The 19,769-nt window shown below is 37.0% G+C and overlaps 1 protein-coding gene across 1 annotated transcript in view; it reads right to left on the bottom strand.

Annotated features, from left to right (window-relative positions):
- Positions 1-201: 201 nt before the first annotated feature.
- Positions 202-19,769, bottom strand: part of LOC104526346 (kinesin-like protein KIF21A) — a 46,246-nt gene continuing 26,678 nt past the window's right edge. The window contains 16 exon segments of the mRNA XM_010169779.2: positions 202-423; positions 1,818-1,872; positions 2,089-2,149; positions 6,103-6,123; positions 6,637-6,802; positions 8,532-8,633; positions 9,799-9,999; positions 10,379-10,532; positions 11,177-11,388; positions 11,497-11,565; positions 12,049-12,156; positions 12,554-12,753; positions 13,672-13,860; positions 15,131-15,248; positions 15,431-15,515; positions 17,947-17,985. Of these exon segments, the coding sequence (XP_010168081.2) occupies positions 202-423; positions 1,818-1,872; positions 2,089-2,149; positions 6,103-6,123; positions 6,637-6,802; positions 8,532-8,633; positions 9,799-9,999; positions 10,379-10,532; positions 11,177-11,388; positions 11,497-11,565; positions 12,049-12,156; positions 12,554-12,753; positions 13,672-13,860; positions 15,131-15,248; positions 15,431-15,515; positions 17,947-17,985 (2,002 nt within the window).

The raw sequence follows: 19,769 nt of genomic DNA, 5'->3' as shown, positions 1-19,769 counted from the left end.
CTCATGGCCAGCCTGCTGTCCACCAAGACACTCAGGTCCTTTTCTGCAGTGCTTCTCTCCAGCAGGTCAGCCCCTAACCTGTACTGGTGCATGCAGTTATTCTTCCCCAGGTGAAGGACTCTGCACTTGCTCTTGTTGAGCCTAACAAGAGCAACATATGTTTTTTAAAAGCGAAAGATAATTAGTACAGCATGGCCAAACTTACATGCTGCCTATCTTAGAAGGTAAGCCAGATGGTGGGGGAATAAACTCTCTGTCCCTAGCAGAAGTATCATTTGTGTCAGCAGCCATCCCACTTTCTTGGGTTTCTGCAACTGATGAAAGAGAACCAGACAAAGCAGAGTCTGCAGCACTGATATCAGAGACTAAATCGCTGCTGTCTGCGTACAGCAATTCCATCTGGGTAGTGGTCCTTCGGCGGGCCTGGAGACAAATAAAAACCAAGTTGTAACTTAAACATTTCATGGTATGTGTCAAGAGTGCTACATTCAAGCTTATCATTAGCTGGTAACTAGCATCCCCCTTAATTCACTTGGCAACTACTTTTGGAAACCAAATCAAGGAGCTCACCTCTACTTTTTGGCAATGATTTCAGAGAAGGCAGGTCAAATTCAACAGCGTGAAACAGTGATTTGACAACTGGTTTCCAAGGATATCCTGTTAACTAACTACAAGTGTCTGTCAATACTACAGGAGTACAATATTACTCTCCTAAGGCTTGTCCAAATTAAATGTTATAAAGCAGAGAGGAATAAAGCAAAGTGTGAATTTAAATAGCTACAATTACATTGTCGTGATTTCTTATACCGATGTTTCTTCTGATACAAAAACTCTGCTTCTTACTTAACGTCACTTCAAAAGTAGTTCAAGCCCACCTGAATTAAGATTCGCTCAGCTTTTCAACAATTTGGAAAAAAACAGAAAAACCCACAAAGGAGCCAAGCTTTGTGTAACACAGTCATTCCTAAAAGGCTAATCACACATGTTAGGTGTGACAATGCTGTGAAATTAAGATCTGTTCCTCAGGGAAAGAAAGGCCACTGGGGAACACAAAGGTCTGGTCTGAACAGAGCCATTACAAAAATGACATGTTTATTTTATGTCAACATTTTCAGACCAAACTCACTCAGCTTACCTTCCCAAAGAGCTGCACACCAGTGAACACTACCAATAATGCAATAGCCAACCTAGATATTTTCCTCCAAAGCCAACTGTAGTTAGAAGAGTGAAGGCTAAGCTTCTATTTACTTTGCAAACTTGGTTTATGCTGCTGTGAGCACAGGAGCAAAGTCACAATCAGTTTGCATGTTTCCAGTTCCCACTGCCATTAATATTAAACTGCAGCCAGTGTAGATATTTTCCTCCAATGACAACTGTAATTAAGAGCCTGAAGGTCAAACTTCTATTTATTTTACAAACTTCCTTTATATTTCTATGACCACAGAAGCAAATCGCAAACAATAAGCATGTTCACAGTTTCCACTGGCATTAACATTAAAATGTAGCCTCATTAATACTAAACTGCAAATCTACTCCAGTTTGGAGTGCGAGAAACTGGAAGAATGTATCTTTTTCTGAAACTACAAAAATTCAAACACAAACATGTTGAAAGGAAAAAAAAAAAAAAGGGTTCATTTTTATCATTACTTCTCAGAGGAGTATCACAGAAAAGCATATTACATACAAAGCACATGAATGGTACATTAGTTCACCTTTTGCATATCTTTGTTCATTAATGTTTCTGGAGCAAAGCAAAATCATTCCCCAGAAAGTGCCATTAACGTATGAATTATTATTGTCATCATTGTACAGCCTACCTTGCTTTTGGGTTTGACTTCACCACAAAGCTTCAAAAGATCTGAAGATAATGAACTGAAAGAAAATTGTATCACAGTTAGAAAAATAGCCATGTTTTTGCAGAATGTGTATTTTTATTTGATTCTTCTTTCTACTGAAATAGTGGGCAAAATAGAACAAAACAATGTCAGAGGCATCTTCTAATGGATACATGATGCATTACAAAGAAGAGGAAATTACAGTAATCTTTCTAGAACCAGATCCAGTTTCCTGTTAACAAAGATTTCTTACCTTCCTTCTGTCCCAGGACTGTGCAATGGGGCATCCTCATCAGTACTATCTTCCAAATTTTCTAGAAAATTTCCAAAAGAATAATGTTAGTCTGTCCATCTACAATAGGATGTGCAGGTTTTAAGTGCTATACAAAACAGCTCAGACAATGTTGAATGTAGATGAACAGCATACAAAAGGCAGGGATTTTCAAAATATCTTTACTATTTGCTAGCCAGACCCCATTTAATCTTCTTGGTACCTAAACTGGTTTTTTCATACCATCTAAATAAATCATACACCTAGGCATACTGTGGCAAATGTGGTCCTCTATTTATTATAGCAGAGCAACAGGGATGACAGAAAAATAAATTCAAGAAGAAAATCTGGAAGAAAGAAGATAAAGCAAAGGAAATTAACTGCAAGACATGGAAGAGACAGGATGTAAATCAATCAACAGTAAGGAAGTCTCTTCCTCTTTTTTTTGTAATCTTCGTGCTCCAAGACATGAAAAAAGGCCTAATGAAAAAAAAATATATTTTTAACTAGCAAGTGAGCTGAAGCTCAGTCTCAGCTTATATAGAATGGCACCATTTGGGCTGACAAGAAGCAAGCACTTTATTAGTATACAAGCATTTAGGTTCCAAAACAGGATGGTGCCACCATTTAATAGTATAGAACTGCTTTCTAAAAATAGATTAATTGTATTGAAGTTAATTGTAAAACGAAGCTGTTCAATAGAAATGCTCCTGAAGTAATATGGGTACACAAACCTGTCCACAAAAGACAAAATCAGCATGCATGTCACACATTAACATTGTCAAACATCAGATTAACATGACTGCATGCAAACAGTGCAAAACATCAAGCTGAGACAACCATTCCAGGGCATATGTACAATCAATTCCAAACTGTTGGGAAACCAAACCCCCTAACTTGCATATTATTCTAATAATACATTTTAAGCATGGTTTAAGAACATAGGTAATACATTCCTGCAAGTCAAGTCCTTTATTTTTTAATATACTCATGAAATTAAAGAGTTACGTAATCTTCTAGTGACATTACATGTCATTTTTATTATTAGAGATGCTTTTAAGTTTATTTACTTAATTTCTGCCAGAAAGCTGATACTATTTATAATGCATAGAACCAATACATTTGGTATGCATATTAAAATAGGTTTGTCCACATATATGTTTTTTAAGTGCAAGTTCATGCTTTGGAGAAAGGAAGGAAAGATGTATAGTCTCCAGCTGAATCCTTAGAAAGAATGAAGAAAAAGAAAATGCTGCCTTCCTGTGTATGCTACATTTAAAAACGTTTCCTGAAAAAGCCAAAACCATACATCAATCTAGCACCAACATCAACAATGCACTTCAGGAGGTACTCAACTGCTACATCAGTTTTAACACTGTAACCTCACTTACCAGAAATACAACAATATTATAAAGAAAGCAGAGTCACAGAAATAACACTCCGAACTTTTTTGTTCCATCCTGGATTTGAGCCCACATTAAACCTTTTCTCTACCTGTTATTATTCTATGTCTTTCTGCAGAAGAGGGGATCTAGAATACTGCTCCTCCTAGCAAGGCACACAAGTGGCATCAACAAAATGAATACTTTTTTTCAAACAGAAGATTCATATTAGGGTGATGTTACTTCATCCCCTTCTCAAAGACCCTGTGACCAGTTTTTATAGGAAAAAAAGTAGAAAGTGTGGGAAAGGCACAAAAGATGGGATTTCATTTGTAGGCTCATATTCATGTGACCTGACATGTATTGTTTTTTTCTTCAGTTTGTCTGTAGTTCAGCACAGGAAGACTGCAGGAAGCCTCTAGGTAGAAACCAGCACACAGAATCAACAAGAAGAAATGAGAAGAGGCAGAAGACCAAGATTCTGCAAGAAGTCCGGAGCAAGAAGAGATAAAAGGAGCAATAAAGTTAGTAAAGACAGTACTGCTTGCAAGGAGTAGCTGAGATGACTGCTAATAAATCAATGATTGAAGAACAGTGGAGAGCTTTTCTGATGACTTGTCTTCATTGTCATGTAGAGGCAACTGGACAGTACCAGTACAATGCAGTGCACTAGCACAGTTCATCCAGAGGAAAACATTTGATCAGCCTTCTCAAGATTTGCACATACATGGCTGTGAGTGACATCCATGACCTCACAGGTGGAGAGGAAAGTAGTTCCTACAATTCTTCAGAAAGGAGTCACTCCAGCAACACTTCAGGACTCAACTTTGTGGTCATGTTAGCTCTTCACAAGAGCAGATGGGATAGCACATGGCAGCTGGCTCATCCACACACAAGGCAGGTGTGCTTTCAAAAGCCATTCTGAGGGTCAAAAGCCGAGTCTGTGATGTACTTTGCTGCAGACTGAACCCTTTTCTTAAGTCTACACTTGAATGTAGGTGCACAGCTACACTGGGGAATGCCCAAACTTCTTTAAGTCAAGTGTATTCAAATGGCTAACAACTTTCGATATATCTGAGCTGAAAGTAGGCATCAAGGGCTCACAAGCACCCTAGAAGTGCAACCTCTCTACTTGGGATGGGGCTGGCTGGATACTGCCACTGAGCTGTCGAGCAGCCTGGTGAAGTTAGTCTCAGGATCTGCTGTCACCCACGCTTCCACCCCTGGGAATCGTGTTACGTTACCAGGGAGCCCCTGCACCAACAGAGTCCCTGCTGACCAGCTGGCAGTCCCAGCCCCAAAGTCTCACTATAACGGTGTCTGAACTCCCTGCAGCTCAAAAGGTTTAGCCACTAGTGATCCACAAAACACAGACTATCAACAGTTTGGATTTCAGTGTGAACTGAGGTTAGCATGGCATATTCAAGCGAGATACAGCCACAGTGAAGTTTCCTTCCTACAAAGTGTTAGCACAGTCCTGAGTGGCACAGGTATTTTAAAAGCCTTGGTTCATGCTTGCAAAGTGTTAAAAAGCTTCTTTAATGAGATAATACCTAAAAAATTTTGATGATAGAGCTACTGTTTCAGTGTATTTAACGAGTATCTTTCCACTGCTCCAGATGTTGTTAATAAGTAAAAGCCTGTCCAGAGCTAAAAGAAAATGCAATGCTAACTTCCTAACACTGCTCTTACTCCAACAGGGGTGAGCACATACACATGCACACATATTAAGGGTCTATTTCAGATACACTATGATACTAACTAACATTAACACTGAGGATCCTGAACAAATACTGGCCATATGCAGCAAAATGCCCTGACACAGATCTTCAGGTGTGTCAGGGCACGTGAAGCTGGCAAAGTTGTCACCAGCTTACATCAGACAATGATCTATATGCTGTCAAGCACTCTTGTACTTTTGAAATGTTTCAGATGCCTATGCAAATTAGCACAGGACAGCATAACGGGATTAGAAGTAATAAGACAATACAAAAGGAATTGTTACTGACATCAGGAATATTTTTTCAAGTTTCAAACATAGCCGATTTGGTGGCTAGGAGCAAGGGAGGGGAGAAAAGCATAATTTATTTGGGAATCATTTAAAAGCACCAACCACAGAAGACTCATCTCCTCAAAGTCAGTGAAGTCAGTAACTAAACCCAATTGAAAAATTGAGATATAATCTGCATCCTCTACAATATTTACATTACAAAATGAGCTATCTGAAAAAGGTTACAAATTACCTGCATGTTAAGAATTACTTTTTTTCAGATCTAAAAATATTAGCAGAATTTGTCACAACTACAGCAGTTGTATATAATGAAATAGCTTTATGTAGCCTGAACATACTATATGTTCATAAACAGCAAGTCATAAATTTGAAATACAGCTCTGCTTACTGTGTTCACTTCTTATCTGGCAAATCTAACGTGAGGTCTATGGGTGGTTTCAGAAAGAAAGAAATGCTCTGTAAGCTCATGATAATGAGTATACTTACAGAATAGTTCATGCACACTTCACACACTCACAAATTCTAAGATGCACCAGTTAGTGAACATGAATGAATTAGTAACTCATGCAGCCGTACAGTACACAGAAAGCTAAACATACTTACCTAGTGGTATGCTATCTAGGTCTGTATAAATAACAGCAACAAGGAAACAAAAGCAACACTCCAATCAAAACATATCCATTTATAAAAAGGAATAAAACAAAAGTACCCAAATGTATTCTAAATTTTCTCTTCATATAATATCATGAGAAGTAGAATAGATGCCGTAACAGAAATACAATGCCACTTTCAAAATCACTAACATATGATGATTGAACAGGATTGCATATTTAGAATTTCACATTCAGAAGTTAAAATCATACCAAATTCTAAATAGTCTTTTGTAAAAATTATAAGCAGATCACTTGAATTTAAGATGTCTCAATAATTAAAAAACCTTCATTTCCTAAATTGCACTGCCAAGGGGATATACTTAAAAATTACATACATGCACAGCAATTGTAAAATAGAATTTAAGTACAAGATGTTAAAATACAGCATCTATTCCAAAAAGAAATAGCCTAGAATGCCCAGTACAGCATGCATGAAAGGCAAACATGACATGCAGCTATTCAGAATACAAAATGACAAAGTTACCTTGCAAAGCATGACCCAGCAAAGCATCAAGTTCAGGATTTAACTCAGCTTTTTCTTTCAGCATATGAAACAGCAGTTGGTTTTGAGTAGCACTAGTAATTTCTGTCTGCTTAAGGCGTCCCTCAAGAACTTTGATCTGAGCTTCTTTCTGAGCTGCTTGGAGACCCTAGGAGAGAGAGAGAAAGATGACAAATGCTTTATCACAATTCTTTTGTTACCAAATGAGAATTGACAAAACTTTTTAAAGACTACAAATACAAATAACTTGTGCGTTGTAACCTTTCTCTCACATTTTAAAGATCAGGTGTCAAGTAAAGGCCCTTAAGAGACTCATTAAGCAGTCCTTTAACTTGTATTACTCAGACTTTCTCTTGCAAATATGCATCTAGTGGCCAAGTTCGATGTAACTCCCAAGTACAATTCATAGTCTTTGCATTTATTAAAGAGCAGCAAGCATCTGAAAAATCACACCTCAATTTTTCACAAGTAGGTACTTTAATTATTACATATTATACTCTATAACAAAACAACAGAACTGTCATCTTTCCTGCAGAATCACTCTGAACTTTCAGTTTCTGCTGAAAAATCTCATGGCCTAATTTAAGACAATCCATTCTAAGGGAACTTTCCTAGACCCATGGATTAGGGGGAATTTTTTAGTTGTAGAAAATGTAGCCAGGGAAATTTAAAGAGAATGGTTTCCGACTAGAAGAAACAGCAAGGAAAAATGAAGGTACAACACATCTTCTCAAAGACTCATAGGGTAACAGAGGACTTTGAGTGCTCACACTTGAGAAAGAAGTGTAGTACTATCGACTTACTCATTAGATTCTGATTTTATAATGAACTAAACCAATATATCAATAGACACGTTGCATGTGGGCAATGACCAGTTTTGCAAGAAAATGTACCTTCAGTTTTTCTACACAAGAACTACTTATCAGAAAGAGGAAATATATGTTCACATAATGGAGCTTTTTATTATGATAAGGAGAATTTGTTAATAGAGTAAGTCAGAGGCACTTCTTTCATGTTAAATCTGCTGTAAGGAAACAGATATCCATTCAACACACCCAAGGGCTAAAAAAAATTCAAAAGACTGAAATTTGCACAAGCCAATGTGATTGTGGGAATTTTCTTTTCCTTTTATTAAAAAAATAAAAAAAAAAGAAAAAGAAAAACCACCAAACACCACCACAAACTTTTTTTATTACCTGCATAGTGATGAATCAAGAATGCAAAAAAAAAAAGAACAGAGAATTGGTCAGTGGAACTGACCCAAAGCCCGTTTCAATAGCCTTGAAATCTTTTGTTGAATTCAATGACATTGAGTATGGCTTCCAAACAGAAAGAAAAGCAGCAGCAAGAGCATATAATACTGTCTGTAAAACCCTGTGAACAGGGTTATAAACTGTCATATACTAATTTTGAAAATATTACTCCCCAAGGCTTTCAGAAAAAAGCCCACATTGCTCTACTCGGAATTCCGACTAAAGTATGCCACACATCAATATATTTTAAAGGCTCATATTTTTAAGGAAGTGGCTGAGTCAGTCTTTAAAAAAAGATCCTGAGTGTTCTGGTGCTTGTTGAAAAACATATAAAGACATTATTTATTTGATTAAAAAACGCTAGTGCTCTTATAAGAATAAGATGAGGTAATTAGTGAAGTAGGCTTTACTGGGGGTGGAAAAACAGACAAAGGATTGAAGGGGACAATGGATCTCAAGAGCCTTCACACTGAAAACCAGCGTGAGACTAGCACTGACCAGCTTTGTTTTGTCTGACTTACTTCTCATAGGTATAAATTCACATGAGTTAGTCTCTATGTCAGCACAGCTCTGCTCCTGGTACATGGCATAGGCCTAGCAAACACACTTCATTTAATGCATTACCTTATTGATACCCATTGTGAGGAAGTGATCAAGCAAATATCGAGCTTCTGTCAAAGTGCAAGCATTAATCACTGCTGTTACATCCAAGGTCTCTCCTTCTTCCTAAGTGTGCAACAACCAAAACAGTCAGACAGTGAAAAATGCATTTTTACTTCATTACAATAATTATAAAAAGCATCCCACAGTACAGACTGCAGCCTTCCCAGTCTCTTCTAGTGCTTCAGTTCCTTTCCTATTAGAAAGCTCTTACCAACCTCCAACTCGGACCCCTTCTTTCTACAAGCTAAGCTATTCACAGTGGATGCAGAAGTGCTGCATTTCTTCGTTCTCTGCAGCCTTCATGCATTTGAAGACTTCTCTTTCTAGACTTTTGCTCATTTTTCTTCCAATTATTCTCAGTCAGTATTAACCACCCTGGTACCCTCAAGAATTATTAAGCCTTTTACGTTCACTGCTTATTTACTCATAAAGTCTTGTAACCTTTTGCACCACGCTGTCCAAAATTCAAGAAAGCCTAATATGAGCAAAATAGTAAAAGCTGGCAGTGATGTAACATGCATCAAAGCACAGATTAGCCCAAGGTGGGAGAGGAAGAACTCAAGCAGTGCCATATAAAAATATTGGTAAGTATTACAGTTCAGACTTTATGCTGGAGACCTAGGAGACTGTACCTAGGAGATTCTATGTGGTGGATTCTTCCTGCTAGATCATGTAAGGTAAGATGCACATTATATGAGTTTTCACATTTGGATTTCACTGCTTTTGGTATCATTCAAATTTCTACATCAATCGTAACAGACAATTTCCCTTTACTAAATTACTATTTGAAAAGTCAACCCTAAACAAGCAACTTGGCCTGAAAAAGCTCTTTAGTTACGAAAAGCCACTGTTCCATAATTGAAAATACACTAAAACGCAACATAAAGAATTTATATAAAATTCTTACATACAAAAATACTTAAATTAAATATTTAAAGTATACAAAAACAGTACAAAGGAGTGGAAGCATATCAAGAGCTGCAGGAAGATGACAGAAGCTGTTAGCCTTCAGTCCCAAGAGTTATATTATTTTAATGCCAGCAGAATAGAAAGCATCAAATTTGATATTTAAACGTTTTGCAATTTTAACTTGCATGACACTATTGACACTAAAACTCAGATCTGAAAGTTCAGTTGTACAACAAAATTCACTTCTAAATGAGAACATTTTCAAGGCTAACAGAGTTGTTTTTTCTTGTCTCCATTTTCGCATTAATATTTGACCTACCTTTGCTTCTTCCATTTGCATAATGTTTGCTTGGCAGTCAGAAATGCTGTCATTAATGTAGTCTATATTCGCAGTTAGTGATTCCATCTCTTCATTTATGTTTTGGACATTTCTATCTGCTTCGCTGCCACCTCCATCCTTGATGAGCTTCTCTCTTTTCTTTGAAAGCTTTTCTCTTCTTTTTGTAAGTTCTTCACGTTGCTATTTTCCCCAAAAATACAATATTACATAAAAAGGAATTAGTAAACATTTAGAGCATTTAAGCTCCTTTTTGTTTTGTTTTCCTTTCTTTGTTATACCTTAATTAACATATCATGATTTCTACAGGAAGAAGTTATAAGTGTGACTATATTAATATATTTGCACATGATTTTAATTACATCCTTTTTACTTCTTACCAAGCACGGCAATCCTATGGTCCAAATGCTTACTGAAGTTGTTTAGAGCTTCTTCATTGACTGCAATGGAGTCCAATGACTTTGCCTATACCACCATCACAGCAATCCATTTACAGCAAATGTAAATTCACTGCTCTATTTAACATGACAATATAGCCAACAGTGTGTAGTAGACCACCCACCGTAAGTAACCTGTTCATATCTGCCTCCATATTGGAAATGGTCATCCTCTGCATAATGATATCGGTCACTCTGCGTTCAAGTAACTGCCACTTCATTCTGGCTGCCTTTGAGGAGTAAACTCTGCTCGTCACTGCTTTCCGCTGATACTTCTTTCTGTGATGGATTCAAGAGAAACATACAGCTAAGTTTAAAGTAGTCCAAATAGACATTTGGACGTAGAAATTATCAGGCCAGAATATTTTTCACAGACAACTCAAAAGTTTCTGGCAGATTTTCATTGCACCAGACATCTACCTGCACCCAGCCCTGAACTCCACTGCACTCTAATATATTGCATTTGAAAACCAGATATCAAACTCTGTGGCATCTTGTATGATGCACCATTGAAATCAAATGCCACCTAAGAGTTGTTCCCTATTTAACACAGGGATCTGCTTCAAACCACAATGGAAGATCACCAATAAACCTAACATGTTAAACTGTGTTTTCCAACAAGTTTTACTCTGTACTTAAGAACACTGTAGACATCGGACCACCAAGGGCACTTCTTTAAGAGATTAACTGAATTATGAAATTTTGGGGTTTCTTAATGTGACTTGTTATTTAATGCCATTTTATATTATCCCACACCATCTTAAAACCACAAAATTCAAATTGCATTTGATAATGGTAAAAGGCCCATTTTGTGAGCATTACACAACAGCAGTTTGAAAAACAACTACTCCAATATGTATCAACACAAGATTATCTACTAGAAAGTCCATGCAATTTTCAGTTGAAAGAGTTTTAGTCCATACCCTGTTCCATTTGTTGCAGTTACAGATAATGCTTGAACCCTTGCAACAGGAATTCTCATCTTCTGCTGTGCTGCTGTTCTTGAACCATCGTGCTCAACTGATGAGCTAGAACTTGCCTCCTGTATAGGATGCTCAGGCAGGCTCAGCTTTCGACTTACTTTTCCTGCCACTTTATCAGACAGAGGCCTTACTTGTCGACGAAGGGCTGTAACCTGAAACAAAGTGCAGAGACACAGTTACCTCTCCCCAAAACTGTGTTCTAAGTTACAGCTACAATATCATTCTGCTTTCAAGGACGCATTACTGTTTTACCACAATACCTCTTCAGTTTTGCGACGTAAGATAACTTCTTGATTTCTTTTCTGAGCTTCCAGAAGCTTGAGCTGATGCTGTGAAAAAACACAAGCAGCATATCATATTTTTTCTATTATCTGCTACAAGGACTGTATTATATAAAAAAAAGACCTTTACATATCAATACCAGTTTGCAAAACTGTTGTGACGTAAAGTGGGCAAATCACAATTGTTTCTTGTTCTTTCTAGTGCAGAATGAAAATAAGTGTTTCAGTATATCAATTCTCTATCAAAAATATTTGCATACAAGCAAGGTGGTAGCAACAGTTCTGTGAAGATTCACTAATGAAATAATAGTGATACATATATTCAATAAGCCTTCTATTTTCTGTTGCACTTATCACCTGAAGCTAGGAAGCAAGTTATCAGAGAAGTCAGACCAAATTATGTGTACTTTGACCGGTGAAAATATACAGGTACATGCCTGCCACAGTGCAAGTATCTACACATGGTGTGTGCCTGCAAGCAGATGCACATCATAATGATAGGCGCTTAGAAAGGTCTATCTGTCAAATCACCTCTCGTTTGCGTTGCTCCTTTTTAAGCTGTGCAATCTCTCTATTTCTTCTAGATTCAGTCATTCTAGCTTTCTCCTGCTCTTCTTTCATTTGTTTCATCAAGCGAACCTGTAAAGAGATCATCACTTAGAAAAGCTGTTTACACTGAAGTGCTGTTCCCTGCCCCCATTCACACAGTTTCTTCTTCTAATAGCCATCTTCCACTATATTAGATGCTTTTAGCAATTTACCTCCTCCATCTAATGTGTCTTCTTCACTCAGTGCTGAATAACAGCTAATAAGCAGTGCAGGCTTCTCCATGTTTGATACAGTAATTTCTGTTCATTAAACCTAAAAGCCACCTCTTCTCCCCAGGAATAGCCTAGCCTTCATAACTTTTCTGTTTTCAGACTTCTGAGCAGCTGACAGCAATAATAGGCTTATCTGGTAGATAAATGCACACAAGATTTCAACCTATTTTTCAGTAAACACTCATTGTACAACACTCCAATATACTGAAATATACCTTGGTTTTCTTCATCTCTGTTACCTCCTGCTGCAATTTCTTCAGTTGCTTTTCATATTGAGACTGATTTTTAAGCAATCGTGCATGTTCCTTTTGTGCTGTTTGAAGTCTTTGCAGTTCTTTATTCATGGCTTGGAGTTTCTTTTCATATTCTGACTTGATTTTTTTTGCCTTTTCTTCTGAATAGGTCTCTACAGAACCTAGAGCAAAAAGAAGTGCTTAATCTGCTTTTGTTCAGGATATTTTCACTTTGCCAGCCACAGCAGATGACTGCTTCCTCTGCCTTTAGCATTATCTGCAATATCTTTGAACAACTGTATTTGTTTCTAGCTCCTGTCACCTGCACTGCTTCAAACTTTCCACTTTGTATGTCTTCTTGGATAAAAGACCAAGTATTAACACTTTCCTTCTGATTTTTTTTTCACTAAATATCTGATTACATGAGGACACAAATGCAAAAATGCTTATTCACACATAACGACAGTCCCAAGAGCCATCAAGGCTAGTATACCTTTTCTGGCACTGATTAAAAGGAAAAGTCTAAGGAACAATAAGGGAACAGCAAAAGCACAAAAAGTACATAACTATAAAGCATATATAGTACATTTTTAAATAGAAAGAAACAAACAAAACACTTCCCCCAGTACTCTCCCAAAGTTCAACTGTTTGTGGCTTAAGACTTCCCGAGCCAGAGCTAGTTTTTTGCCTCAAAACAATTACATCTTCCAAAGGGTTTGGTCAGTAAAACAGCTCTGCAAGGCCACTGCTGCTAATTCTTACTTTTATGCAAATCAAAAGAAAGGAGGGAGGCAGGAGTGCAAAAGTACTTTTAATTCAGGAACTGTCTCAAGGACTATGTTGAAATAAGAGCTCCAAGAGAATTGAAAATGCTTATTCAACCAAGACAAATACCTGTTAGTAGCAGTATCTTTTTTAAAAAAATCTCTCAATTCTGGTAGAAACTAGAATGAGTAAAGTATGATTCACTGGCATTATGGGTACAAACCTATTTCTGTTTTCTGCAATTCCTTATCACAAAGGAAGTGAGGGAAGTAGCAAAGAATTCAATTTTGTTATTTTACATAGCATCTACACTTAAATTATTTTGTACTTCTTACCCAAGTTTTGAAGAACCTGATCTCTTTCAAGCTGAGTGTCTCGAATCTTATGTTGTAGCATCATTAATTTCTCTTCATATTGTTTTTTCAGTGTTTGCAACCTTCGCTGGCTGTTCTCTAGCTCATCTATCAGTTTCTGCTTAATGGCTATTTCACAGGTGATGTTTGCCAAGTCAGCTTGGTAATTTTCTAAAATAAAAAGATTTGAATAATTAAAAATTAAGGTTTTGGTTAAAGTAACAGTGAAGATCCCATAACTAGAGATACGCTTTGCAAGTTAGGGTTAGGTTAGGGTCAATTTCCTGACAGGTAAATTGTGCATAGGAGAATTCTACACAAAGCACAATGCAGCAAGTGAAACTACTATCTGCAGTTCATTTTAAATTCTCCTCTTTAAACACTCTCCCATCCTAGAACTGGGAAAGAGGTAGGAAAGATGTCTCATTGGATCATAGTTGCCCATATGTTGTAATTCCTCACATTTAAATCTCAACAGCAGCAATCTGTCCTTCCTCATACAAAAGCTGCACAGGCTGTGAGACTTCAGTCACATCTCAGGGCTGGAGAATAACTGTCATTCATAAACCCAGCAGATTATAAAAGGAAAATTTGACTGCTAGCAAACTCCAAGGGGAGACTTTCCTTTCTCTAGTTCTTAGAAAAACATAGTCAAAATACTGCGAAGAAAGAAGCCACCTCAATCATGGAAGTAGAATGGTGAAGAGAATGAGAAAAGTAGGAGGAAAAAGTAAGGAAAAAGGACTAACCCACACACTAAATTTATAAAAGTTTAATTAATTTCTTTAGTCAATTACATCCTTTTTGGCTTAAGATTATGTACTCCAGAATAACGATGTCAGTTGAGGTTTGGGGGATTTTTTTTCCCCAGGTTCTGCAACTCCTGCTAATGGTTTGTGTGACTCTTAAACAAGAAGGAACCAACAGACTTGGTTTGCCCACTTGGCCCAACTCAGGTGACAGAATTGCTGTTGATGCTGTCTCTGACTCTAGCAGTCCTAATTTACATACCACATGTAAAACAGCTGTTAATGCTCCTAGATAAAGCCACAGCCTCTGAAAATTAGGAAGACTGATGGACTTTGAGCCTTTCAAAACTAAATTCTACCCATTCTCTGAATGGGAGCTATCACCTTGGTGATTAGTTCTGAGACACAAAAATAATCCAGTACTTAAACTTTACACTTTTCTTCCTTAGTTAGGATATCCAATGTGTTACCATACATCTGATGGCCTCTGGTCAATTTCAAAGCCAGTATGGGGACACCTGATCACATGGATATTACATGTTTTAGCACCATAACAAAAAAAGAATTCACTGGACGCACGCTCCACAGAGAATTATGGACAGTGGGTTGACAGCACACTATCTTGCCTACCAAAACCCAAGGAATGACAGATAATGTCTGTAAAATTCTACACAATATGGCACTGACATCACCTTTCTCATCAGAGTCAGAATCTGATTCATCTGAGCTTTCAACAACCTCCATGTCATCTTCATCCTCATCATCATCATCATCTTCATCCTCATGATCACTTACTTCCTGAATTTCCTCCTACAAAATGTAAAAAATAGAAAGATGTTGAAGCATGCCCGCATTTTCCATCCCTAAATCACTTGTGACTATCGCTGTGAAGCCACAGTATTCACCTGACCCATTCCTAATTTCCATTCTATAACCTTATAATTCTTTAAACAGATAATGAACAAATAAACCAAACACTTCTAAATACTTACTACTTCCAATTCATTATTCTCTCTCTCCGAAGTGCCTTTTTCATCTCTCTTCTCCTGCTCATTATCTGTGTTATCCTCTTTAACACTAGCAGAAGAGGAGCAGACACAAAATAGTCACTAACTGAAATGGTATGTGCTTCCCATCCCCCAAACCAGTAAGTTATAATTACAAATAAAGATGAAAAACAAAGTGTAATTAGACAAAGGCACAAGTGTTGGGCATGGGTAAAATACAACTCCCAATCTCCTGCAGATAATAAAATAATGCTTAAATACTCCTAATCTTAGCTTGCAAAACAATATTAATGATTAGCAGATTGGTTTAGGGCATATTGCAAAACTAAGACAATCAGAATATGCATCTTCACCTATTACAGCAGTCCTCATTTTGCACGGAAGCTGCAGTGTACCCAGAATAGCTTTTACAAACAAAGACAGAACATTTTGTGCAAGTACAACATACAGTATAGATATCATTACACTCTCAAGCCGTAACAGAGCCTTGTGTGCTTACAATCATCTGAAAATTTATGTATAAACCTTATAACATGATAAAATAAGATACTGTTTAACTGTTCTTTTGATCAGTTATCAACTTTGACATCAAGGGAATGCTTCAAATAGGCACTGATACAACAGAGTCTAGAAATAATGAATTTTTGCAATAGGATTGTCTGTCTCAAAAAGAAACTTTTCCCAGCTATTAAGATCACATTTTAGTACATTTCTATATTTTTGTTTCTCAGACTATGGTTCTAAACTTATTTAAAAGTAAAGTATCTCTATATTCTTTCCTCTCTTGGTAAGCTGAACTGTAGTGATGGCTTATGCAAATTACAGCAGGGGGTTTTTCATTTTGGTTTAAAGGTTTGGTGTATTAAACACTAGAACAAGTTTTAACATTTTCAAGTGCACATTTGAGATATCACATGCAAATGTAAAATTCAGAAAATCAATGGTGCTCTGCCAATTGTCATGGACCAAACATCAGTCCCTCTAGCACTACAAGTGCAAAACCCAAACCATCCCCAAGAGATGGGAAATTGTGATAGAACAGGGCTAGACACCATAGGAGGTAATAACGAAAACATGTGGTTAGGATTGCATAATGTGGAATCCACTTGATCTAGCTTCAACTGCATAAAAGTTTGGCAAGTTATGACATCAGTGCTGTCACTGTTCAGGCAGAGTAACTAGAAATGCACATCTTCCTCCACTGATGTCAAAAAGAGCTCAGACTCAAGGTCTAACTCTTAGACAAATCCAATACTCAGTGCAGTGACAAGAAGTGTTCAGTAGATTCAGGACACTGATGTGGCAAGTGACACCTAAAAGCCACCTTTAAAACAGAGCTGTACTCTGAAGCTATCAGTTAAGTGACACAGTGCTTCTGCGCACACACTATTTTTTGTTAGATTTTTTAACTTTTTCCTTCTGCCCCACTCATCACAAATGAAACTGAATCCAGCTCCAGCTGACCATGCACAAGGCAGAAAGCTTTTGCTTGGACTGTCTGAATCCACACAGAAGCTGGTGAGGCTGCAAGTAAAAAGCCTAACCAGATTTGTACAGAAAACAAATGCCAGACAAGGAACACTGAGCCACATAATCTCATTTCCACAGATACTCATCTCACTCAGTCCACAACATGTTCTCTTTTATGTTGGCTAATAAGCCTAAATGATAACAGATCTTAGCTGCAATCTTCATGCAAATTGAGGCAAATCCCCAGTTTCCCTTCTGCCTGCACATAGCATGGAGCTCACCACTGCAGAGAATTTGTGTTCTGCCTAATAAAGGGAAGAGACAGGAGGAAGGAGAGCCAGCAGCTCTCCCAGGCAGAACTGTACTGCTTAATTTTTGTGCTACTGATCTGTGGATTCACATCATCTGCATGAGTTCAGTGGGGTTTTCTTGGATCAAAGTAAAGTAAACAGCTGAAAAATAAAAGCTCCTTTACTTTCATTTTTAGTGACAGTGTATTTCTCTTTTTAGACCCTCAACTGCTCTCTATGAATAACTACTTCATCTACTGCTTTGTCTGAAACTGAACAAAAGGAATGGTCAAGGCTTCAGTCACATGCTTTCAAAAATAAAAGCAGCAGACTTAACTGAGGTGTAAAGGTCCAAGACCTTCCTGATCTCACATGCCAAAGTTATTATTGTTGTATACTACCTGCTGTACATTTCATAGCATATGTGCTACTTTGCCTTTTTCCTGCCTTTCATTCCATACAAGCCATGCAAGAAAGAAATCTACTTAATTCTACAGCAATTCTCAAAGGCACCACCTCCCCACAAAACCTTGCTCACAGTGCAATTCCAGTCAACCTCAATTCCACAACAGAGGTTTCTTCCAGTTAAAATGCTTGTTGAAAGTCTAAATACAGGAAAGAATTTTGAAAAGCCAAATGAACCACTCTTGAGGTATCTATGAATCTGCCCAACTTCTTTTTATGTGTGACAACCAGTTAATTGAAATTACAGGTAATTAAAAACCTGGAAAATATTCCAACCTTCTTTCTTCTTGACTGCTTTCCTCAAGTTTCTGTAGCCTTCAAAAGCACGAGGTACAGTATTGGAAGGCCAAGCCAATGAAGGACAAAACAGACAGTGAAAAGCAAAAGTGATAAGAAGGTAAAAAAATGATATATGAGCTTGTGGAGTTTAAAATTAAATTTTAAAAGATACCATAAAGAGACAACAAGTAGTAAAAAGGCAATACATTTTGCATAGTTGGAAAGTAAATAGAAAACAAAGAAGCAGCATTTATAGGTTAACTAATCTGTCACTGTCAACAACTGTAAATTCAAGTTACACTAAAGAAGAAATTATAGATATAGACAACATATTTCACTTTGAGAATTATTTCTAATATGAATTAAAAAAAAATAGTTCTATAAAAAACTTTCTCCTCTTTTGCCACTTAAAACTGGCAGGGAAAATAATGAAAATTGCAAGAAGTACTGCCATTGAACCAAAGTTATATATTCTCAGGAATGTATCAGGAAAAAAAGCAATGCCCTAGTTTTATATATGTTGATAACATATTGTAATATAATATTAATGAGAAACTTTTAGTACTAATATTCTAAGACACATATTCTGAATATAATTCATATAAAAATCTTCAAACTGTATTTCTTTTTTGGTTTGTGGTTTTGTTGTTTGTTTTTAAATAAAAAGCAGAAAACCAGTTTATTTTTCTGGGATTCAAAAAGTACATGCCAATGATTGCTTTTTATTTTTTAATAAATTAACAAAAATTATGCATCAGAGCAATGAGATGGACAAAGTGTTAGTATTTCAACTTGTATTTTTTCCTCTTGAGTAAATGTGGATGTATAAGAAAAGTCTGCATGACTTATATAAGCGTGGAGATGGCTTAAATTTCAACAACTACTGAAATTCCTCATGTTCCAATTATGAGCAAGTTTTGAGCAAGAGCTTTTGCTGCCTTTTCACCTTATACTGCCTGCCATCTTCCTTCAGTATCAGCTAGGAGCTAACATGCTGAATCCCATGTAGTTTTATCACTAATTTAGTTTAATAAAGGTTAGGGAAGTCAAAATACAACAGTCAAAAAAGGTTACCAGGATTAAGGATTGAAAGGAACATGTGAGGTTTGATCTAGGGCTTCTGGTGAGTATATCACACTTTGGGACACCCAAGTCAAACATGTCAGTATTTCAGTAGCCAAAACATTACTGGTGTGTAAATTATTTCCAATAAATTTTATGACAGATGCTTATTAAAGGCTACAGATATATAGCAGTACATACCTGCTGCTCATTCAGAAACTGGGTCTTAGGTCTTCAGGCTAGCTCACAGCAATTTAGGTAAGTTGCATGTATTTAAAATTATGCACCTTTCAATACACTGACCCACAACCAGGAAACAAACAGATCAAGAAAGCTAGCAGATGGGGCAGACCTAGTACCTAGGCTTATCGATCCCATTTTAATAGGAAAATGCTAGTTAGACAACTTCCAAAGAACATCAGCCCTAAAAAGAAATAGTACAGTAAAAGCAGCTAAATGCCTGTTGAAGACAGAAGTAGAGCAAAGAATCCCTACCAAACTGCAGGGTAAATTGTCCCTTTGCAATACCTGAGCATACCCGCTGCCAGTTCCTGAAACTTCGATAGAATAAAAATTTTCAGTGATATATCCTGAACACAGACTTTGCATTTCATTAATTAGATAGAAGCACTCTGCTGGTAACAAATCTGACAGGCTATATGCATAATTCTTCAAATTCTTACATTTCATAACTTCTAAGGAATTGTTCTCCTAACATATGCACCCCAGAAATTTATAAATATTTACTACAAAGCAGT

Source organism: Antrostomus carolinensis, unplaced genomic scaffold (assembly GCF_000700745.2).
Source record: "Antrostomus carolinensis isolate BGI_N321 unplaced genomic scaffold, ASM70074v2 scaffold6416, whole genome shotgun sequence".
Taxonomy (NCBI): Eukaryota; Metazoa; Chordata; class Aves; order Caprimulgiformes; family Caprimulgidae; genus Antrostomus; species Antrostomus carolinensis.
Note: the sequence above shows the minus strand (reverse complement) of the source record. Positions and strands in the feature narration are given on the sequence as shown.